Source organism: Rhincodon typus, chromosome 11 (assembly GCF_021869965.1).
Source record: "Rhincodon typus isolate 14 chromosome 11, sRhiTyp1.1, whole genome shotgun sequence".
Taxonomy (NCBI): Eukaryota; Metazoa; Chordata; class Chondrichthyes; order Orectolobiformes; family Rhincodontidae; genus Rhincodon; species Rhincodon typus.
The window spans coordinates 31,561,824-31,586,340 of NC_063342.1; the positions used below are offsets into that span (position 1 = coordinate 31,561,824).

The 24,517-nt window shown below is 41.6% G+C and overlaps 1 protein-coding gene across 4 annotated transcripts in view; it reads left to right on the plus strand.

Annotated features, from left to right (window-relative positions):
• The first annotated feature begins 4,474 nt into the window (after positions 1-4,474).
• The window catches only part of LOC109928692 (protein maelstrom homolog), a 30,961-nt gene continuing 10,918 nt past the window's right edge, over positions 4,475-24,517 (plus strand). The window contains exons 1-7 of one of the 4 annotated variants that reach the window (XM_048603254.1): positions 4,475-4,564; positions 8,111-8,209; positions 10,418-10,490; positions 12,915-13,070; positions 16,264-16,305; positions 19,716-19,846; positions 21,263-21,317. In XM_048603254.1, coding sequence (XP_048459211.1) covers positions 8,147-8,209; positions 10,418-10,490; positions 12,915-13,070; positions 16,264-16,305; positions 19,716-19,846; positions 21,263-21,317 — 520 coding nt within the window. In that variant the 5' untranslated portion in view covers positions 4,475-4,564; positions 8,111-8,146. Of the gene's footprint in view, positions 4,565-4,591; positions 4,942-5,236; positions 5,318-8,110; positions 8,210-10,417; positions 10,491-12,914; positions 13,071-16,263; positions 16,306-19,715; positions 19,847-21,262; positions 21,318-24,517 lie in introns of those variants that run through there. The other 3 variants (XM_048603253.1, XM_020528644.2, XM_048603255.1) reach the window with 3 other exon arrangements.

Here is a 24,517-nt window from a genome sequence, read left to right on the forward strand (position 1 = left end):
CTTCCTCCACAACTTAATTTTTTTGTGAGTTTTCTCCAACTGATGTGAACTCAATTTTTGAAGTCATAGCGATTCAGAACTCACACTAACTGATGTCCACTATGGCCACTTGGAGCACCCGTGTTTCCATTGGATATCCTTGTGCTTTAAATGACCACTCATTGATCTGTTGCTTTACGATAAGTGTATTCAGTAACTGCCATTTCCTGCCACTATTTTCTCTTTTATTATTTTCCAACATGCCATGATTCCACTTCCCGCAGTTGTCCTGCATAATCGCTGGTATTGTGACTTTGTAGTTGCCTTTGTTGGGCCTTTGGCTTATTAACTACAGCATATGATGATGGACAGTTGCTAATTCTGACTTCTCTTGAGTCACATTCTTACATATCTATGCATAATGCTGTTTGTCAAGCTATGTCCATGGTTAATTTTGGCAATGTCAACTACTACTATGAATGCATTCATTTTTTAAACAGCACACTATTCTATCCCTGAATGCTATGTCTTGAAATGTATGGGACATGGGTATTGCTGGCTGGGCCAACATTTATTACCCATTCCTAGTTATCCTTTAGACGGTTACGGTGAAGGCTTGAATTGCTGCAGTCCATTTGGTTCAGGCAGACCCACTATGCCATAAGAGAGGGAATTCTAGGATTTTGACACCATGACACTGAAGGAATGGGGATATAATTCCAAATCAGGATGGTGAGTGGCTTGGAGGGCTGCCCAGACCTTCTAGATGGTAGTTGTTGGGTGTTTGCTGTCCAAGAAGCATTGGTAAATTTCTGCACTGCATTTTGTAAATGGCAGACACTACTGCTACTATTGGTGCTGGGGGGAATAAATGTTTGTGGATGTGGTGTCAGTCAAGAGGCTCTTAGGTGCTGGATGGTGTCAAGTATCTTGAGTGTTGTTGGAGCTGCACCCATCCAGGCAAGTAGGGAGTACTCCACTACACTCCTGACTTCTGCCTAGTACATGGTGGACAGGCTTTGGGGAGTCAGGAGGTGAGTTACTCACTGCAGGATTCCTAGCCTCTGACCTGCTCCTGTAGTCACTGTATTTATATGGCAAATTCAGTTCCATTTCAATCAATGGCAAACGTAGCATGTTGATATTAGGGGAATTCAGTGAAGGTAATGCCATGAAATGTCAAGAGGCAAAAGGTAGATTGGAATGGTAATTGCCTGGCACTTGGGTAGCGTGAATGTTCCTTCAGACTTGTCACCCCAAACCTGGATATTGTCCAGGTCTTAGTGCATTTGGACATGGACTGCTTTAGTATTTGAGAAGACATAAATGATATTAACTTTATACAGAATACTCCCCTTCTGACCTTACGATGGTGGGAAAGTAATTGATGAAGCAGGTGAATATTATTGGGCTTTAGAAACCAGCCTCAGGAATACCTGCAGAGATATCCTGGAATTGAGGTGACTGACTTCCAAGAACCATAACCATCTTCCTTTGTGGTTCCAATCAGAGTACAGTTTTCCCCCTGATTCACATTGACTCAGTTTTGCTCATTGATGCCACACTGTATCAAATATGGCTTTGATGACAGAGGCATTAACTCTCACTTCACCCCTGGAGTTCAGCTCTTTATCCATGTTTGAACTAATGAGGTCAAGAACTGAATACCCTTAATGGAACCCAAACTGAGCATCGATGATTAGGCTATTGCTGAACAAGTGCTGTTTGACAGTACTGTTGATGACATTTCTGTCAACTTCTTGATGATCGAGAGTAGGCTGACAGGTGGTAACTGGCTGGTTTGGATTTGGCATTTGTTTTGTGCACAGGAGACAATTGGGCAGTTTTCTACATTGTTAGGTAGATGCCAGTGTTGTAGCTGTACTGGAACAGCTTGACTTGGGTGCACCATGTTCTGAAGCACACACTTCTTCTGTATTTTTGCCAGAATGTTGTTGGGCTCATAGCTTTTGTCATATCCAGGTGCTTCTTGATCTCATATGGAATGAATCGAATTGGCTGAAGACTGGAATCTGTGATGCTGGTAGACTTCTGGTAGAGACCAAAATGGATAGCCCATTCAGCACTTTTGGCTGAAGCTTGTTTCAAATTATTCAGCCTTCTCTTTTGCACTGATGTACTGGGTTCCCCCATTATTGAGGATTGGTATAATTGTGGAATCTCCTCCTTCTGTGAATTGCTTAATTTTCCACCACCATTTATGAGAGCTTAAATGTTGATTAGGATGATCTCTGGTATGGAAATAATGTCTTGAGCAAAGGCTAAAGAGGTTGGGATTTACTTAGTGGAGATTAGAAAAGTGAGAGGTGATCTCATTTAAACATATTGGATCCTTGAGGAGCTTGACAAGATAAATGCTGAGAGGGTATTTTCTCTCATGGCATTGTCTCGGACCAGAGGGCATAGTCTCAGAATAAAGCAGGGTCAATTTAAGACTGGGATTAGGAGGAATTTCTTTTATCAGAGGGTTGTGTCTTTGGAATTACTTGCCACAGAGAGTTGTGGAGAGAGTTGTGTCCTTGTGTACACTTAAGGCTGAGATAGATAGATTCTTGTTCAGTAGGGAAATCAAGGTTTATGGGGAAAGGGCAGGAAAGTGGACTTGAGGAATGTCAGATCAGCCATGATCCAATTGAATGGAAGAGCAGGGTTGAAGGGCAGAACAACCCACTCCTGTTCCTATTACTTATGGTTTTAAATCTGATCCATTTGTTGTGGAAATGCTTACCTACAGTTTAAGCTGTTTGGCATGCAAGTGGTCCTGTTTTGTAGCTTCACAAGATTAAAACCTTTTTTGGGTATGCTTCATGGCTTGCCCTCCTGCACTCTTCATTGAACCAGCATTGATCCCCTAGCTTGATGGTAATGGCAGATTAGGGACTATGGCCATGAGATTGCAAATTGAGTTGGTGCACAATTCTGCGACTGCTGATGGCCCAGAGCACCTGATGGATGCCCAGACTTGAGTTGCTATACCTGTTTAAAATCTATTCCATTTAACATGGTGATAGTGCCAGATAACATGGTGGAGGATATTCTCATTGTAAAGACGAACTTCATCTTCACTAACTGCCACAGACTTGATTTAGTAGTTATGCCTTTTAGGACTCAACCAGCTTGCTCAGTAGTGCTGCTGAGATAGTCTTGGTGGTGGACAGAAAAGTCCTCCACGAAAAGTACATTCTGCACCCTCAGGGCTTACAGTGTTTAACATGGAGTTTGATTTATCTGGGGGTAGTGGCTGGCACATGGTAATCAGCAGGAGGTTCCCTGGCCAATGTTTGACCTGATGCCATGAAACTACATTGGATCTGGAGTCAATGTTAAAACATTCCTCTCAACAGTATAACACTGTGCCACCATCATGATAGTGTTGGAACATTGTCAGATATGATTTTGAGAGTGTGTCTCTGTCAGGTTTTTGATTGACTATGAGACAGTTCTCCCAATTTTTGCATTGGCCCTGAGTTAGTAAGGCCTGCAAAGTCGAAAAGGCTGTGTTTGCTGTTATCATTTTCAGTGACTTAATTGATGCCAGGTGTTGCTAAGGTTGAATTTCTTTTTTGGGGTTTTTGAACTGTTGATCCATCTGAATGCCCTGCTAGGCCTTTCAGGAATCATTGGTGTAGGTTTGCATTCACATGCAGACCTGACCAGGTAAGAATGGAACATTTCCTTCCCTGAAGGACATTAGTGAATCAGAGGGGTTTTTACAACCTTCAAGAATGGATTCATCGTCATCCTTTGACTTTTATTTCCAGGTTTTCGTTGAATTCAAAGGCCATCATTTGCCGAGGTGATATTCAAACCTGGATCTGCATTACCTGGACGTCTGGATTACTACTTCCAGCAACAATACCACCAGGCCATTGGCTTCCCATAATGAATCTATGACCCTTGCAAACCATACCTATATTACATTTGAATATATACTGTTGCAATCATAAATGCAAGAAAGTATTGAAGGCATTTGTTTCAGCTCAGATAATATTTTAGAAAATTATGATACACAAAGTATTGTCATCAGTTCATTAGCTCCAAACAGTCTGGTCTTTCCAAGCAAAAGTTTCAACCAGCCAAAGACATAGGTCCCTAAAGTCACCTGCACAAAGAAGGATTAGTTCACTGCAGCTCTAGCTATACTGGAACTTTGTATAATATCCTCCATCTGTTTCCCATCTTGCAAAGAAAAATAGCTTCATCGTTCCAGATGGTGACAGCAGATTTATTGTTTTGTATTGTACAAGTGACCTTGTTCTGTTTGATAACCCAAATTTGCAACACTGTTAAAATTCGGACAAATTATTTTTAAAACTTACACATGCATAAGGAAATGGTGGCATATATTTCGTAGCGGTCATGTCCAGAAGTCCAGAAATCCTGGCAATCTCTAAACACTATTCATACTGCCGCAGGAAAGAAAAAGTAATGTTTTGCACGCAATAAGTCATATTCCCAATGGAGGAAGCTCGGTTAAACAGTGATCAGCAGAATATTTTCTCCAGATAAAATACTGAACTCGACTGCATTCCAGCCTCCAGTGGCCTGGGAAGAAGAACCGGCTGTAAGTGTGATTATTCATAGAAGAGGGCAGGTTTTGAAAATAAGCTCATAATTCGGTTGCGAGTGCCTTGATTGAAATCTATCAGGAACTGTCACTAGGCCTTGCAGCCAGAGCAGACACATCCCACGTGCTCGGTTCCCACCAATTTGCCCCGCGTGATGAGGGTTGGCTGGGTTCCGGATTGAGCCGGATCTGACCAGTTTCGCTCCTGCTCCGTTGTCCCTCGATCAGGCAGCAGGGTTACGATGCCGCAGAAGAAACCGACTCGAAACCCTTTCTATTTCTTCATGTTGGAGAAGATCCCGGAGCTGAGGCGGCAGGGATTCGAGGTGAAGGGGTTGAAGGACGCGGCCCCGCTCTGTAGCTCGGCCTGGACGGTGAGGAGGGTGGTCAAGAGGGGCGAGGGTGTGGAGAAACAACAAAAACAAGGAAGACCCAGAAATTTCTGGAAAAAAATAGTCAGCAGGTCTGGCAGCAGCTGGGGGGGGGGGGAGAAAGAGAAAGCAGAGTTAACGTTTCAGGCCCAGTGACCCCCATCTTCAGAACAGTTAACTCTCCACAGCTGCTGTCCAGACTTGCTGAGATTTTTCCAGCAATTTACGTTGCTGATATTAAACTTCCGCAGTTATTTTGGGTTTTTATTTTGCCGATTGCGTGAAGGAATCCCGGCTTTGGGGTGATAGACCGTGCTCTTAAGTATAAAAGTGTTACTTGTTGCATGGACGTAAAGTTTACTGAGTGATAGTGAACCAGGTATGGCAATGAATGGTTGTTTCTAGGCTGAGAGATGGATACGGTTAGGTTCCACAGATGTAGACAAAAAATGCCAGCGGGAATAAAATTACAGACCTAGCCTTGAGTTTGCAGGGTGAAGTTTTGAAGATGACGAAAACCTGGAAATGTTGTGAATTGTGAGGATAGCAGCAGACCTCAATAAGACAGGGATTGGTGGAATAGGTGGGTATGTCAAAGATCCAATTTTAATGGAAACATCAAATAATATATTTTGGTAGGAAGAGTGAGGAATTTTGGTTTAATTCACTGGGTGTGGATGTTGTTGGTTGGTCAGCATTTATTGTCGCCTGTCCCTGGTTGCCCTTGAGAAATAAAAAAGAAGTACAATTCTAAAAGGGATTTGTTATGGACCAGACTGAACCCCCTTAAAATATTCAGAAGAAAAACTTTGGGTCTAAATTTTATTTTAAAAGGTAAATGTACAGTGTTGCATTCTAGATGCGGTTTAAAACAAAACACACTTCATTATTCATCCACTATAGTTAAAATACAACAAAAGAAAGCAGGAATTGGAACAACAACTCTATTGGAAAACTCAACAGAATAAGAGATACATTAACTATTACTATTAACTTCTGATTATAGTGACATCTCAAACACCGTTTGGCAAAAGGCAAATTCAGAAAACAGATTGTCTGCCAGAGACAACCCATAGCTTCTGGTTGTAACTGAGAGAGGGAAAGAATAGTTTTCTCTTCAAGACCCCAACAGCAACTGCTGAAAGCTAACCCTAAACTCCCAGTAGGTGGGAGCTTGACCACTCCCATCCAAGCTGCTTCTACTGTTACAGCTTTTTCAGAAAAACACACAAGTTGATTTTTCTCATAGACTGCTCACCACCTGTCCCCCAATCTCTCTCAAAGAAACCAGGACAAAATGCACCTCTTCAAGGCACGGTATCAAAGACACAGGAGTAGAGGAAACTGAATGTATAATTTTTGATAAAACAAGTAAATCAACTCCTTAAAGGAGCACAAATGTTATTACAACTAAAACAATGTCACACTTACCATGTCTTGTTATACTCTCTTGATTATCAATTAAAGTAAAAGCAAATGAGACTATAACCAGCAAAACTTCAGAAGGAGACTAATCAGATTTAAATAAAATAACATTTTTAGCGATGTACTAAGTTAATAAGTACTGCTGAACAGCCCCACTATCATTGAAAATCTAATTTTATAGTTATGAATGTCAAAGTTTATACTTTAAAAATTGTTTTATAAGCCTATTTATTATATTTCAGCCTATCTGAATGTGCCAATCACTTATTTCTCCAACAATTTCAACTAAGTGCAAATGTCAGTGGTTTCCTGAGAGATACTTCTCTTTGGTTGGCTGCTTACCCTGTTTGATATTGTTGCTGGATGCTTGGAGATCCCGTGGACCAGGTACTAGATTCAAATGTTTGCAAGTTGTAAATAGACGCCACAGATTGCAAGAAACTTGAGGGGCTTTCTTCAAATCAACTACCAAGTGCCATAACTTCAACGAACTTCAAAATCTAAGCCAATGAATTTTGTGTATTCAATTCTGCAAAATTATGAAACTCTGAAGAAAGAAATTATATGATGGGGGATATATTTGTATGTATTTGTAGTTATCACTTACACTACATATTTCTTTTCCTGTCTTTGCGTGCATCCCTTCGTACTGTTACAGTCACTGGCTGAGTTTCTGTTTATCCCTACCATATTCTCCCTCCCCTGGTACTGTTGCTGTCAATTCCCTACTCTCTTCCTTTTTTTAGTCTAAACTTGTACTCTGCTTTGCTGTCTTGAAATAGTCTTTCTTCAGATTCTGTTATTGTAGTTGCAAAGAAACTGCTTTTTTATTTCGTAGACTTGGAAAGCTTATTAGAGAAAACACTACATGAACCAAGTAGACAAGTCCAAAATAACGAATTGGATATTTTGAACATGGAGGTTTGGCATCTGTCATCTTGGTGGCCGTGGAGATGTCACTATATTGGAAGTTAATTAGTAATAGTTAATGTATCTATTATTCTGTTAAGTTTCCAATAGAGTTGATATTTCCAATTCCTGCTTTCTTTTGTTGTATTTTAACTATAGTGGATGAATAAAGTGTGTTTTGTTTAAATCCAGTACTTTGAATTGTATCTGGCATGCATGTTTATAGTTCACTGTCAGGATGTAAGTGTGCCTCTGTCCTTCATTCCATTAAGGTAACCAAACATAAATTTTTTGATATGTGAATAATTTGCATATGCTGTAAGAAGAAAGTTCCTTCAAGTATGCAGTCTTCTTGAGCATGTCCCTGTGGGAAAGCACTCCTCACTCCTCGCGTTACAAGGCAATGTTTCCTCCCTCTGTACCTGCATGCTGGTTCCATTGTCTATTGCCACTTAGACCATGCTTGCTTGATATGAACATTCAGCTTAGTCTTGATGCCAAAGTGATTAACTAGTTATAACATAGGATCCAGTAGTATTTTGTTTCTTAATCTCATAGGTGGCTATAGTCAGCCTCTTATGCAACACTCGCAACTAGGCTATAGTTAGACACAGTAGATATTGTTTTACATCTATTGGTTGCATTGCTCACACCAGTCTTTTGGTCATTACAAGGCCAATCGTGTTTGTATCTTTCAATCTTGTAATACAAAATGTCTTAAAAAATCCAGCACTCACCACTGGATCGATTTTGTTTTATACTTGTTTTAAAAACTAGGAGAAAGCACGCATGGGTGCAATATCTATATTGGGTTAATTGGATTTACTTTCTATTGAAGTCACTGACAGCGCTGGAAAAAGAGAAGTTTGCACAAATGGCTCATGAATGGAAAGCTGAGAAAGGCAACAAGATGTTTAATGAACCTTCAACAAAACAGGTCAGTATTTCTATTACATTAGGAGAGCTAAGTAAAAATAGTACAATATATTTGTTTTGCAGAATGAAAATTGGTGTTTTTTTTCCCCTGCCTCCACTCAAAATTTTAATCATGGATTCAGTAACTTATAATTGGCGATCAGCATAGGGTATAAGTTTTTTCTAACAAAAAAAGGGTGGTGGTCTTCCACTCATGGGGGATAAAGTTCTGAAGAAAAATCTAGCAGTGTGAGGGGTTTATTTGCCTTCTCCAAGTTGGCTCATTGTTTTCACGAGTGTACTGACTAGTGTAAAGTATGGTTGCTATACTCCTACTGGACCATAAAGCTGCTCTGTCTGTAGAGAGAGAGATGACTGGTGGTTTAACCTGAGGGTCACCATACCTCAGGCGAGGGGGAAGGTTGAAAAGGAGACGGTGCGGGAATTGAATCAGCACTTTTGGCATCCCTCTAGAATTAAGACCACTTGGAGGAAACCCTTGTCGAGACAGAGAGGTAGTGCAAACTCTACACAGACAGTCGCCTGAGGATAGAATTGACCCTGAGTCCCTGGTGCTGTGGAACAGCTGTGTTAACCACTGAGCCACCATGCCACCCACTCTGCATCACAATCCAGGTCTCCAACCAACTGAGCTGAGTGATCCTCACCTGTCTGGAAATTGAGCGCTAATAGGATTAAGTGTGGATTTTGACACCTTTTAAGAGTTAAATTGCTTGTACGTGCAGGATCAGTGCTCGTACTTAGAAGAGCGATCACTTGGGCAAGGTATCGAAATTGTTAGTGCTCCTTCCCCCTCTCCTTCCTTCTCTTCTGGTGTCCCTTTCCTTCCCACTTCACTCAATCTCCCCTCCATCCCTCCTGCTGCGCTCACCTTGTCTCAGTTTAACCAATTTTCCTCTTATCATCTATTCCATTATTCTGGTTTATTAAAAATAAACTTGTTTTGACAATCGATTTTGAGCCTCAGGGTTGATTGATTAGTTGTAAATTAAAATCCAACAGCATATTCTGTTTCTGATTGAAGACAGTGAGTGCTCACGCATTGTAAACTGTCCTTGTATTCAGGCCTTTTCTCTCCACTTTGATCTCATTTGAGCAGTTTTTGATTTTCTCATTGTCAAGTGTACCTTTGCAGAAATTTGTCTTGGAATTAAATGCAAAAATAACTTTTCTCCATTTCTACAGACATTGGGTTAGTATTGAGAGTCGCTACAAATGCTCCATTTTGACTGTAGCATAACCATAGATCACAGAAATTTTAAAGTTCAGGCAGTTCAGTTTAACACTGCATAAAGTTACCTATTTCACATTTTATGAATTTCTAATATTAGAAGTGTTGGATTAATCTTACATTAGAAATTTCAGTTTCCTTCAAATGAATAAAAAGTAACTTTGTTTGTGAGCAAAAGACTTCAACCAATGCACCATCATTCAAATATACAAGAACAGAGCCCTTTTTCTGAATTGAGTGGGATGAATGCCATTTGCTGCGTTTCCAGAAATGCTACAGATAATTGCACTGCCTAATATGACTAACTATTTGTCTTCACTGACATTAGTACCTCTCTGGAATAGAAATGCATAGTGTGAGCACTGCACATGTGATTGGAGCTTTCCATCTGTGCTTTCAAATACGGTGGCATTAGTACTCAACAGACTAGAAAGTTTTCCCTTCGGAATTAAAGGGATCAAAAATTAATGCTTTGAGGGGATAAAGACAAGATATGATTGTTGATGCAGTAAAGTATAACAAACAGGACACTGCCTCCTGTGCAGTCATAAATAAAGGCATAACTGCCTGGAAAACTACATTTCATTGAGGGGTGGGTATTTTTCCTACTTGTTGCACCTTTAGTGGATTTTCAGCTGTTCTGGCTTGACTTTCTGTGCTCTACTGTTCTCTTTTTAAACCCAATAGGGTCGGTCTTCCATTTTGAAAAGCTTCTTGAAAAGTTAGCTTCTTGACTGAAATAACTGTTTGTTTGCTTCAATAATTTTTACTTTAACACAGCAAATCTTCTGCCTCTTTATTGAACCTGTTGTTATTTTATTAGATGAAGTGTTTTTTATGTATTACTGCACCTAATTTATGTAATCTTGAAGGGAAGCCATGGTTTTTGAGCTGACTTTGTATTTTATGTCACATATCACTATATATTTTGTTATTAAAGTTTACTTTAATACTAATAATAATTACTTTCTCTTACAGTTGCAAAACCCCATCTTCTCTGTAACAGCAACGGGAATGAATAATCCACCTACATCCTGGTCTAGTGATGAAGGTAGATCATCAGAATTGTGCAATTTGATCTTTATAATAAAAGTAGAGCGGTTTGTTTTAACTCTTGGAGTGCTCAGCAGAGCAGTTTTTCTGTAGGTGTCTCTGACAATAGCAGCATCTATTGCCCATTTTGAACACGAATGTTGCAAACTGTCTCATGAACAGCTACAGTTGTGATTAAAGTATTGCCCCAGTAGAGATGGAACTCCAGTATATTACCCTGGGGACCGGAAGAAGTAGCATTATATTTCTAACAACTTGGAAGTACTGGTGTTTCACTGCACTTTACCACTTAAGACAAGAGCAGAGAAGTCATGGATTGAAAGTTACCATCTGCAGTTTTAACGGTTACTGAGGTACACTTTGTAGGAAGTATAAGGAAGTCACAACGTTTTCTTCATCCATTCTTGGATGTTGGTTTCATTGGCAAGGTCAGAATGTATTGCCCAATGTTGAACCATTGCAATGCATGTGGTATAAGCGCATATGCACCGTAGCTTGTCGTGGTGGGGAGCAATGAAGTGGTCTACTTTGTCTTGGATAGTGTTGAGCAAGAGCTCAGTTGCTGAAGCTGCACTCAATCAGGCAATTAGAGATAACTTGTGCCTTGCAATAGTGGAGAGGCTTTTCATCTCGGATATCACCTTTTTGTGTTTATCTAATAGAACACCTTAAATGATGCCTTTGATCCCCACCAACAGCCATTCTCTATTATGACTAAAATATTGTAGGCTAAGTCTGAGTTTATGACCACACTATTCCTGCTAGCACAATTCATGACTGTAAAATTAATTCAGTTTTAAATTTAATTGTCTTAAAATTCAAACAATTACAATTAGCCCAGCAATAATTGTAAAATCAGTGCCAATGTATTGATCTATCACACCTTCATCCAATTTCTTGTCTACCTGTTCTGTTTAATATTTTTCCGTGGTTAGCTGTAGTATTATCCTGTCCATTCCTTAGTGATCTTAGTCCAATCCCAAGCTTTTTTAGTTACTGAAGTGGTTTTAAAATGGTGTCTGAATTGTTCCATGTTCCTTGACCACTTCTTGCAGGTAATTTTAAATTTCATACTTAAGCCATGTTGCTGACGTTAAAATATTGAAACATACACATGGTTTAAGGGTGAAATGTAAATATTAGACTGCATAATTGCAGATTTTTTTCAAATTTCAAATACTTGAGGAAACGAGACTGAGTCATACAGCACGGAAACAGACCCTTCCGTCCAACTCGTGACCTAGTCCCATTTACCAGCATTTGGCCCATTTCCCTTTAAATCCTCCCTATTCATATACCCATGCCGATACCGCCTTTAAATGTAGTAATTGTACCTGCCTCCACCACTTCCTCGGGCAGCATGTTCCATACGCGTGTGAAAAAATTACCTCTCGGGTCTTTTTTTAAATCTTTCCCTTCTCACCTTAAACCTATGTCCTCTAGTTTTGGACTCCCCACCCTAGAAAAAGACCATGGCTATTCACCCTATCCATGTTCCTTATGATTTTTATAAATCTCTATCAGACTTAGAAATTTTACATAAGTCTGAGAATGTTCAACAGTAATTTTATTTTACATGCTATTCTGTGAGATTCAACAAAGTTTAAATTTTTCATTGCCTTATAGCAAGAAAGGTTTATAAACAGCTGAAATCATCAGTGATTTCTAATTGATTCAGTTTGTGAAGTCTGCACCTCGTGATGGTCCAAGGAGTCCCCCATAACAATTTCTCGATTTCTGCATTTAAATGGTTGTCTGTGAATTCCAGAAATTACTGTCAACCTTACAGAATAATAATGAATGCTGTTACCTGTGTAGTTATTCCAACTACAGATTCAGGGCCGCAAGCTTGACTTCAATTGTTGAAAAATTAATTTCATTTATTTAGAAATAAATTGAATCAACAGCATATAAAAATAATCTAACTAATATCTCATTGGGGGAAAAGAGGTTTTGTTTGTGGGGTCTTTAATTTAAGAGCCAAGTGAACAACCTCAAAGAGTCCTTGTTAGAGATTTTGCATAAAAAGCTCTTCTGCTACAAATTTAAATCCAAGGGTAGTAAGATTAAGAAACAAATGGTGTTAATACCTGGTTGAAAGGAAGAAACCCGACTAATTGTAGGAATGCAGACTGTACTGAATGGGAAGCTAGAATTTGCTGAGCGGCAAATTGAGAGAGAACGTGGACCTGACACGTCACCCTGTGACCAATAATAAACAATATGAATATGATGATGATTCACACAAGCAAATTCATGGAGTTTACATTGTTAAAATTATACAGAAGCCACTGAATACTCCCATCAGTATGTGTAGACCACTAAATTTCGTTTCTGCAACATGACCAATGTTCATCAACATATATAATATGCATTTTGTAAACTGTAAAATTGCCATCTCTCTCTTTTCCCTCTTCCAAAGGGGTCTGTGATGAGGTTTTCCATTTTGTTAGTTTCTTGAGCCTGGCGGATCTCCCCCCAAACTGTGAACAACGCTTCCTTCCTTGTGAAATGGCTTGTGTTAAATATTCTTTGAAGAATGGCATCATCAATGAATTTCATTGCTTCATAGATCCAGGTGAGTAACTTTGTTTTGTTTCCATTGTTGAACTACTGAAGTTCATGTGATGCATTCTTGTTTCATGAAGTAGTTTGGAGTGGGACCATTAGTGGATAGTGAAGCAAATTGTGATTTGTACAAAATCACCTGTTTTATTTTACAGTTATACCCATACTCACTCCTCTGAGTACTGTTGTAGATTTTGTTTTGCTGGAAGAGAGGAAGGAAATGTTGCATGATAGCAGGCAACATAATATGCTTAAGCCTTTATAAATGAAAACTAAAAATGAATCTCCAGCAATGTTTGCTGTGAAACTGAAGGTATATTACTTAGAAATAATATAACCTTGGTGGATGGTGTCACCTCAAGTGTCTGTGAACACCAAATATTAAAACTATTTTAATTAAGCTTTAGAGGGGAGAACTGAATCTTGCTCACAATTGTCCCATGTCTCCGAACACGCTGGATGGGATCCAGCTTTTTGTCCAGGTAATGTGTAGAACAGTGAGACAAAAATAATGAATCAGCCCTATGAATGAGTCATTAGAATCAGATATAGGGAAAACTGCTGTAAGTGGATAAATGCTATATATGGAGGTGGAGGAGTGGGAGTATTATCCCCTGTTCCATTGGGAATTTGTCCATTGTAAAAATAAAAATTGCTGGAAATGCTCAGTTCAAGCAGTACCTGTGGCAGTGATGGAGGTTTCACCTCCTGACCGCAAAGTAGCAAGAGATTGCATTGACTCCTTTTGGAGTTAACCGAATTAAACTGTGAGCCAGTCCTTTAGAGAGAAGAGCAGCAGGCTATCTCTAGGATCAGACTCCTGGGACAAGAGATCCATCTACCAAGAGCTGCTGGCAGTGAGAAACTGGTAGCTCTTTGGCTCAGCAGTAGTACTAGATGCTGCCATCAAAGAGAGGCAGTAGAGGCCCAAGATCGTGGAACAGTCTAGCCAATGGTTATGGAACAGGAGTGTTGTAACATGTGGGTTCATGATGTTGAGAGGATTGACATTGAGTGAGTTCCTTATGAGATGCTGAGTTCCTTGATCAGAGTTCAGGCCCCTTAATTCACCACTTAAAAGGTCTTGATTGGTTGATTGAGAGACACCAATGGAGCTTCCTGCTCAAAACCTCTTTGCTGAAATGGCAAAGAAGGGGATAAGCTCTTAGATGGAACGTGCCCAATTATTTTCCCTCCTAGCCATGTGCCCTGCCCCTTTAGAGGTGGAAAATCCTATCTACATTTCCTACAAATCCTATCCACACATGTCTACAATCTGTTGTGTACTTGCAGCATGTTCTGCTAATGCTAATGTTCACATAGTGATCTGACAGGCATTCAGAGACTAAAAGAGACATACAGAATGTTGCAATTAAGTGCAACAAAAACTACTTTTTATTTTTTTCCCCCTGCGAGGGAGAAGTATTACTGTGTAGAAAATATATTGCACATTATCCAAATGCATTTTCGATGTACCTATGTTGTATTAGTAGTCAATAGATGTGGAGCTGGAAAAGCACAGCCGGCCAGACAGCATCCGAGGAGCAGGAAAGTCAATGTTTCGGGTTGAAAAGCTTCGTCAGGACTGGGGAGGGGGAGGGTAGGTGAAATGGAGATAGCTGGAATGCGGGCAGGGGTTTATTGTGGTTGGTCACTAGGAAGGGTGGAGCGGATAGGTGAGTCAGAAGATGGACAGGTTGAGGGAGGAGAGATTTTGAAGCTGGTGAAGTCAATATTCAGGCCATTGGGCTGTAAGCTCTCAAGGCAAAATGAGGTGGTGTTCCTTCAGTTTACGTTGGGCCTCACTCTGACAGTGGAGGAGGCCAAGGATTGACATCCCACTAAGGGAGTGGGAGGAGTTAAAGTGCACGGCAACCGGAAGGTTGGGTTGGTTGGTTGGTCCGTGCAGAGCACAGGTGCTCCGCGAACGGGTCCCTGAGTCGGCGTTAGGTCTCCCTGATATAAAGAAGACCACGTTGGGAGCAATGGATACAGTAGATGAGGTTAGATGAAGTGCAGGTGAATCTCTGGATTTGGAAGGATTGTTTGGGTCCTCAGACAGAGGTGAGAAGGGAGGTATAGAGGCAGTGTAGCACCACCTCTGGCTGCAGGGAAAGGTACTGGGTGTGGTGGAGGGGTTGTTGGGGAGTGTGGAGCTGATGAGAAAGTCGCAGAGTGAACGGGGTCCCTGCGGAAAGCAGATGGGTGGGGAGGGAATATCTACGGAAAGTGGACGTGATGGGTATTAGTAGTCATTTGGTAAATCCTTGAATACTTGGGATATCCAGCAAATGTCCAATGGTAAAATCAGTGTTGCAGTGCAAGGATGGAAAGTGCATTGGACAACCTTGCGCTATGAGCTTTACATTTGCCATTTGGCAAAGGAGACCGTTCCTAACTAGGTGATTTAATAAAGTTGCAGATTATGCAGAGAAATTACCACTGTATACTGCAAGAAATATAATTCAATTTAGTGCAAAAGAGACATAGCAGACATCTTCCCTAGTAGAGTTTTAAGAGAAAATCTCAACTTGACTAAATTTATTGCTCAACCATGACAACCAGTGAACGTAGATTTAAAACTAAATTGTGGCTGCTTGCCATTCTCGAGCAGGTTGCTCTTCATTTGAGTATAGGACTATTGAAGAAGGTTATTTTTGGTATGTATGACCTCCATCAGTAATTTGTTCTTTCTGTAGTTGATTCAATTGCCATATTATTTTATTGCCTTGGTAAAGAGCCTTTTAGGATTCGAGATAATGTGTAATATCGAGTGTGGATAACATTACATATTTTAGATTTATTTTGAATTTGTTTGGTCAATGGATTCAGGTACTCAAGAATGGTCCAAGAAATAAATTAACTTTTGCATATTTTTGAATTCTGAAGAACTGATCCTTTTTTGTAATATTTTAAAATGGCCTTTGGAAATGAGAAATGAAGCCAACATCTAATTGTGTAACTTTAAGTGGGCTGTTAAACTCTCTCTAGCCTGATGAAGTTGAAGATCAAACTTTTCCTTTTAATCACCCCTTATGATATAATAATGCACCTCAAAGCTCTTTGCATGCCTAATATTTTTCTTTAAATGGTTTGCAAAATCTAAGAGTGCTAACGTGTTCTATGTCTGTGTACAAACACTTTAAATTTACTAATATTTTTGTTTCCTTCTCTTTCTCTTCCACATCCTCACCTGAGCTCAGGCGTGATCCCGTGTGGTTTTCGGTACCATTGCCAAGTATCAAGTAAGTAACTGAAAATCCCTGTGTACAAAATAATAATTATTTGTATCAGGGTTCAAAACACAAAGTTGGAATGGGTGGGAGAAGTGTCCAGGAAAATTCAGTCATGGGGTTGACCAGTATAATGAGAGATGGAATCTGTGGGGAGCTAATTCTCAAAAAAAATTACTTTCTCCAATCATAGATTACATGCAAACATACAAATGAGGAACAGGAGTAGACCATTCTACACATCAAGCCAACTCCACTATTCATAAAGATCATGACTGACCTGAATGTAATCTCGCATCCATATTCCCACTTTCCTAACATTACAACCCTTTCTCGACAAGAATCTGTCTACCTCTGCATCATAAATATTGAAGCACTCTGCTTTCGCTACATTTTCAGGGATAAAGTTCCAACGACACATGAGAGGAAATGTTTTTGCCAAATCTGTTTTAAAATGGGCAACCCCTTAATTTTAAGATCTCAGATTCTCCCAAAGAGAAAATCCTCTCCAAACCTACCATGTCAAGACAGTTCAGGATTTTGTTTTAATCAAATATTCCTAAACTCTAGATAAGAGTCCAGTTTGTCCACCTTTCCACATAAGATATTATGCCCATTCCAAATAATAGCCAACTAAGTAAGCTCACTTTCTCTAATCTTGTATCTAAGATCCCTCATTCCTGTTATCATTCTAGTAAATCTGCTTTGAATTCTCTCTCCAGGCTTTCAATTTCCTTTTTAAACAAAAGTGCCCAGAACTGAATAGAATACTCCAAATGTGATCAGACCATTGGTTTGTAGAGCTGTAGCATTACTTGCTTTTATGCTGTGCCTCTGTTTATAGACCCAAGGATCCTATAAGCCTTCGTAACTGTTGTTTCAACTTGCCTGGCCGCCTTCAGAGAATTATGCATCTGAACCCTGAGGTTCCTGTGCTCCTATACACCCCTCAAAGTTGTACCATTGAGCCTATATTGTCTGTTTCTTCTACACAAAATACATTCCCTCACTTCCTGCATTTAAATTCATCTGCCAGGTATCTGCCCACTTGGCTAACTTGTCAATGGCCCTTTGAAGGCACTCTGCATCAACCTCAATTCACTGTTTTCCCTAGGTTAGTCTCATCTGCAAATTGAGATGTTGCCCTCAACGGTCATCTCCAAATTGTTTATGTAAATCAGAAAAGGCAAGGGTCGAAACACTGATCCCGAGGGGATACAACTTTCAATATCTCTACAATTTAATAAATGCCCACCTATACCTACCCTCTGTTTCTTATCTTGATGTCAACTTCTAATCTAATGCTGCCAAGGACTTAAAAATCCAAGCACTTAATTTGCTAACCAACCTGCCATGTGGCACTGTATCAAATGTTTTCTGAAAATCCAAATATACACCATCTGCAGCATTACTGTCATTCACTGCCTGTATGACCTTGTCAAAGCAATCAAGCAGATTTATCAGATGTGACCTGCCCTCGACAAAGCCATGTTGACTGTCAAGTATTAACTTTTTTTTTTCTGTGTATATTTACCTTGTTCTGTATTATGGTCTTCATCGGTTTTCAAGCTGACAGGTCACTAGTTTCCTGGCTTATCCTTTGCCCCTTTCTTAAACACCGGTGTCACATTTGCAATCCTCCAGTCCCTTGGGACTAATTCTGTGTTAAGGGAGGCCTGGAAAATTTTTGTCATTGGATCTGCATTTTGCTCCCTTCATTCTCTCAGCAATTGAAATGCGTCCCATCCGGGCCTGGCAACCTCTCTACTTGCAATGCTGCCACCCTTTTTAGTACCTCCTTCATGTATTACTATACTGCTCAGTTGCTAGACATCCACATTTTCAACAATGTCATTTTCACCATTTTCTAATTTGGTAAATGCCGAAGCAAAGTACTTGTTTAATATCTCTGCTGTTCTCTTTGCTTTAGGTATGCAACTTGCCCTGCTTGTTTCTTATGGACTCCGTTCTATCCTTCACTATCATTTACTACTAATATATTTGTTTTTGCGCAACCTGCCATCCTTATTCCAGCATTAATCTTTCTGTCTCCTGCATTTGAGATACTTTCCCTGATTTCTATTGCTATTATTATTCCAGAATGCATTGTACGCCTCCTTTTTCTTCCTTTAGTGTTAACCTCTGGTACAGGAATTGAACCCACATTGTTGGAGTCACTCTTCATCGTAAATCACCTGTACAATCAACTGACCTAACTGATCACTTCACATGATGAAAACTTGTCCTCACTTGAATACAAAACTCCGTTCTAAAGTAGAATGACTAAGTTTGCTTTTAATCTGCATTTAGGCCTGTTTGCAATTGAGGTTGAAGCACTTTCGCCAGAATTCATTTCAGGTTTATTAGTAAGGGAGTGAAACCTTTTCTATTTCATGGGTGGTAGGGTGGCTCAGTGGTTAGCACTGCTGCCTCACAGCGCCAGGGACCTGGGTTCGATTCCACCCTCTGGTGACTGTGTGGAGTTTGCACGTTCTCCCTGAGTCTGGATGGGTTTCCCCCAGGTGCTCCAGTTTCCTCCCAGTCCAAAGATGTGCAGGCTAGGTGGATTGGCCATGCTAAATTGCCCATAGTGTTCAGGGACGTGTAGATTAGGTGGGTTATAGAGGGATGGGTCTGGTTGGGATACTCTGGAGTTTGCTGTGGATTCGTTGGGCCGAAGGGCCTGTTTCCACACTGTAGGAATTCTATGCTACATCACAGTGGAGAGAGTGCATTTATTTCCTTTTGATCCCAGTTAATGACGTGATTGGTAAATGGGGCAATGGTGTTTTTATTGGATGAGTTCTTAGTGGTCTAGGTTAAACCACAAGGACATGCATTCACATTGCACCATGGCAACAGGTGGAACTTGTATTTGTTTGTTAATTGAATTTATGGTATTAAAAGCTAGTTTTTATAATTATGACCATATAACTTCAATCAGTTTTGGAAAAGTATCTGGCTTATTAATGTCCTTTACGAAAGGAAATCTGCTATCTTTGCCTTATCGGGTCTTTAATTAATTCCAGTCGTACAGCAGTGTGGTTGACTCTTAATTGCCCTCTTCAATGGCCTAGCAAACTACTCAGTTCAAGGATAATTAAGGATTTTTTAAAAATTAGCCAGTCAACCTACATCTCTTGAAAAGAATATTTACAAATCTCTAGGTTTAAAGATTGATTTTATGCATGGACTCTTTCTCCAGACTGAGAAAACAGGACTAGGAATAAGAACCTGACCTGTAAAAGCCAGAGTTTGATTGGGAACAGTCAAAATAAATATTTTTAGAAATAATGCTCACTTCATTATGACATGGAATAGAAAAACAATTCACAGGAGGGATCTTTGGGATGTTTTTGGCTAAATCTAGGTGATGCTTATGTAAAGTAAGTTATTTCTATTAAAAATATTTTCTTTGTTAGGTGATGCCACTCACAAAATTCCACTTTCAAACTTTGAACTTGCAAGTTCCAGTTACAGTGAGATCTTTCAACGATTCTGTGCTTTTCTGAGGCCTGTAAGAAGCAATGGTTTCCCTCCAGTTTACTGTAAGGTAATATTGATATTGCATGGGAGAATTTGAGGAAATACCTGTAGTTAAATTGGAGTAGGGAAATAGAATTGCAATCACCAAGCTTTGTCCTCAGCCTGAAGAACAATGGAAATTTTTGATTGTTTTTTAGTGGGGTGCGGTGGGGAAGAGAGAGAGAATGTATGTTTGTGCAAATTTTAACTTCCAGACAAATTCATAATTTTGCAATTGTTCAACAAAATTAATATTATAGAAATCCTTTTTTGGTATTTATAATTAAAATGCATTATCTAAAGTACATTTTTGGGAGCCATAAGATGGTGCAACAATCCAGGGTGCTCTCTCAACTAGTGAAACTTGTCTAAACTAGCTTCTACCACCATAATAGCTGCTTTATTATTGAAATAACTGTGATGAAACATATCTTCTGCGTCATTTTGATGTGAATCTGTGCATGCGCACTGGATTAAGCAGGAATGATAATGATGTAGAGCAATAGAATAGTCAGTAGGCATGTCTCATAATGTAACTGTAAAATGCATTTTTGAAGATTTGTTCTAATTTATTCCTGTACTTTCCATTGATAAACAAGTCAATTAAATGAGCAAAAACCGAAAGAACTGCAGATTCTGTAAATCAGTAACAAAAACGAAGTCACTGGAAAAGCTCAGCAGGTCTGGCAGCATCTGTGAAGGAAAAAACAGTTGAGCTTCACTGGAACACTGCAGCAAGCCAGAGACACGTATTGGCCAGGGAGCAGGGTGGTACGTTGAAGTGGCAGGCGACACGTAGTTCAGGGTCGTTTTTGCAAGCAGAACATAGATGTTCTGCGAAGTGGTTACCCAGTCTTGCTGCAGTGGTCCAGCAAAGCGCTCTCAAGCTGGAAGAACAACACTTCATTTTTTCCACTTGGGGACCCTGCAGCCCTCTGGACTCTATATTGAGTTCAATAATCTTAAGGCCTAAACTCTCCCATGTCCCAGCCTCCTACCCTACGCACCAGGCCTTGTTACCACATAGCCTGCCATTATACACCACCTGTTGTTAGTCACTAATAGTCCCCATTAATGACTATTCACCCTCCCAGACTGATGGTTATCAACTCCTTGTCTGTCCAACTGCTCTTCTCTCTCTTCAGGCTCTATCCTATTGTTTACTCCCTACCTCATTCCCCCTCCCTTTTTTCTGCATATAAACTGGCGCTTTTCCAACCACCATCAGTTTTGAGGAAGGGTCACCAGACCCGAAACATTAACTGTTTTTTCCCTTCACAGATGCTACCAGACCTACTGAGCTTTTCCAGCAACTTTGTTTTTTGTTCTCAATTAAATGAGCACCTGCCAGCGGTATAGAAAAGCTATTCTCGTATAAACCTATGCTTATCTTAAATGTTCAAAGTTCATCTCTTTAAATATAATCTGTTCATTTCAATTCTAGTTAGCCGAGTGCTTCAGAGTAAATTGGTGTCTGAACTGGTTGGCCAGAAAAGCAGGTATATTTTCTGTTTCTTTTACTTATTTTTCTTAAAAAAGTAAACTAGCATGAAAATGTTATGATCATGGTCAACAGCAGTACTTTGAGATAGCAAGAAGTGCAGGTGCTGGAGTCGGAGATAAGTGTGGAGCTGGAGGAACACAGCAGGCCAGGCAGCATCAGAGGAGCAGGATAGTTGACATTTCAGGTTGGGACCTTTCTTCAGAAATAGGGAGGTCAGAAATGGAGGGAGAGAGGAGGGGTGTGGTTGGAGAAGGAAGGTGGGATAGTGATAGATGAGTGCAGGTGGGGATTGGTCAGTGAGGTGGAAGGGGCAGATCGTGGGAGAAAAGATAGATAGGTTGTCAGATCCAGGAGGTGGGGATGAGAGGGAGGGTTAGTCATGGGATGAGGAGATTTTAAAACTGGTGAAATCCACATTTAGGCCATTGGGCTGTAGACTCCTGAGGTGGAATACGAGGTGCTGCTCCTCCAGTTCGCGGGTGGTGTCATTGTGACACTGGAGGCCCAGGATGGACATGTCACCCTGGGAGGAGGAGTTAAAATGGTTGGCGATTGGAAGGTGTTGTCGTTTGTTGCAAACAGCGCAGGTGCTGTAGAAAACGGTCTCCGAGCCTCCGCTTGGTCTCACTGATGTAGAGGAGGCCACATCGGGAGCAGCAGATGCAGTAAACCACGTTAGCGGATGTGCAGCTGAGCCCCTATCTAATGTAGAAGGTTTGTTTTGTGCCTTGAATGGAGATGAGGAGGGTGTGGCGTAGAGGCTGGTGTAGCACTTCCTGCAGTTGCAGGGAAAGGTGCCGAGGGTGGTGGGGTTAGTGGGGATTGTGGAGCGGATGAGGGAAACGCGGAGAGAGTGGTCCCTATGAAAGGCAGATAGGGGTGGGGAGGGAAATATCTCTTTGGTTGTGGAGTCGGATTGTATGTGGCCCGGAGAATAATACGTTGGATGTGGAGGTTGGTGGGGTGATGATGTGAGAACCAGGGGGATTCTGTCATTTATTTTTGTTGGGGGTAGGGGATGTGAGGGCAGTGGTGCAGGAAACACGAGATGTGGTTGAGGGCATTTTCAACTACTGGAGGGGTGAGGGGTGGTGGGAGTTGTGGTCCTTGAAATAGGAAGGAATCTGGGAGGTGCGGGAGTAGAACGCCCTGTCTTTGGAGCAGATGCGGCAGAGGAACTGGAGTAGGGGATCACCTTCTTGCAGGACGGTGGGTGAGAGGAGGTGTAGTCTACGTAGCTGTGGGAGTCGGTGGGCTTGAAATAGATGTCGGTTTCGAGGTAGTCACCAGAGATGGAGACAGAGGTCCGGAGGTATCGGAGATGGTTCAGGTGAAAAGTGTTAGTAAAGCTAATGAACTGTTCAAGCTCCTCGTGGGAGCACGAGGCAGCACCGATACAGTCATCAATGTAGCAGAGGAACAGGTGGGGGATAGTGCCAGTGTAACAGTGGAAGTGAATTCCATTCACGTTTGGATGTTGAACACTTTTTTTTTTCCTCCTCTGCCTCCATGCCTATTTCTTTAACCACAAGTCTAACCCACCCTCTGCAGGCCCCTTCTCCCACCTCCAACACCCCCTATCCTCCTGGACACCACCCCAAGGCCTCCTACCCTTCCTTGACCTCTTCATCTCCAACTGCCTTCGTGACATCAATCGCCTCAATCTCTCCACCCCTCTCTCACTCCAATCTCTTACCCCACAAAACGTGCAGCCCTCCACTCACTCTGCTCCAACCTTAACGTCACTATCAAACCCGCAGATAAGGGAGGCACAGTTGTGGTATGGCGCACTGACCTTTACGTTGCCGAGGCTAGGTGCTAACTCTCTGACATCACCTCCTGCTACCCTGTCAATGATGACCCCCCACCCCTGACCACCAAAACATAATCTCTCAAATCAAACCATTCATAACCTCATCACCTCAGGTTAGCTCTCACCCACAGCCTCCAACTTCATTGTTCCCCAATCCCGCACTGCCCGTTTCTATCTCCTTTCCAAAATCCACAAACCTGACTGCCCCAGCTGACCTGTTGCCTCTGCCTCTGCCTGCTCCCACCCCACTGAACTTATCTCCACTTACCTTGAGTCAGTTTTTCTTGCTCCTCGGTCCAGGAATTCCCTACCTACGTCTAGGACCGACTCCCCTCCAAGACTTCCAATTCCCTGGGCCCAAACACCTCATCTTCACTGTGGACATCAATACCTGTACACTTGTATCCCCCACGTGGATGGCCTAAAAGCCCTCCACTACTTCCTCTCCCACAGGCCCAACCACTCCCCCTCCACCGACACCCTTATCTGCTTAACGGAACCCATCCTTACCCATAACTTCTCCTTTAATTCCTCCCACTTCCTACGACAACGGGGGTAGCCATGGGCACCTGCATGGTCCCAAGTTATGCCTGCCTGTTCGGATATGCGAAAGTCCCTCTTCTGCTGCCACAGTGGCACTATCCCCCACCTCTTCCTCCTCTATATTGATGATTGTATCGGCGCTGCCTCGTGCTCCCATGTGGAGCTTGAACAGTTCATCAACTTTACTAACACCTTTCACCACAACCTCAAATTCACCTGGACCATATCCGATACCTCCCTCTCTTTCCTGGACCTCTCCGTCTCCATCTTGGTGACCGCCTTGAAACCGACATCTATGTCAAATCCACCGACTCCCACAGCTACCTCGACCACGCCACCTCTCACCCACGTTCTTGGAAGAATGCGATCCCCTACTGCCAATTCCTCCACCTCCGCCACGTCTGCTCCCAAGACGGGGGTGTTCCAGTCCCCCCGCACATCCCAGATGCCCCCCCACCCCATGATCGAAAATCCGCATCTCTTGTGTTTCCTGCACCTCTGCCCTCACATCCTTCCCACCCGTCTGCCTTTCATAAAGACTGCTCTCTCTGCAACTCCCTTGTCCGCTCCACACTCCCCACTAGCCCCACCACGCTGGCACCTTTCCCTGCAACCACAGGAAGTGTTACACCTGTACCTACACCACCTCCCTCACCTCTATTCAAGGCACAAAACAAGCCTTCCACATTAGATAGGGGCTCACTTGCACATCCGTCAACTTGGTCTACTGTATCCGCTGCTCCCAATGTGGCCTCCTCTATGCCGGTGAGACCAAGTGTAGACTCGGGGACCGTTTTGTAGAGCATCTGCGCTCTTTTTGCAACAAATGACAACACCTT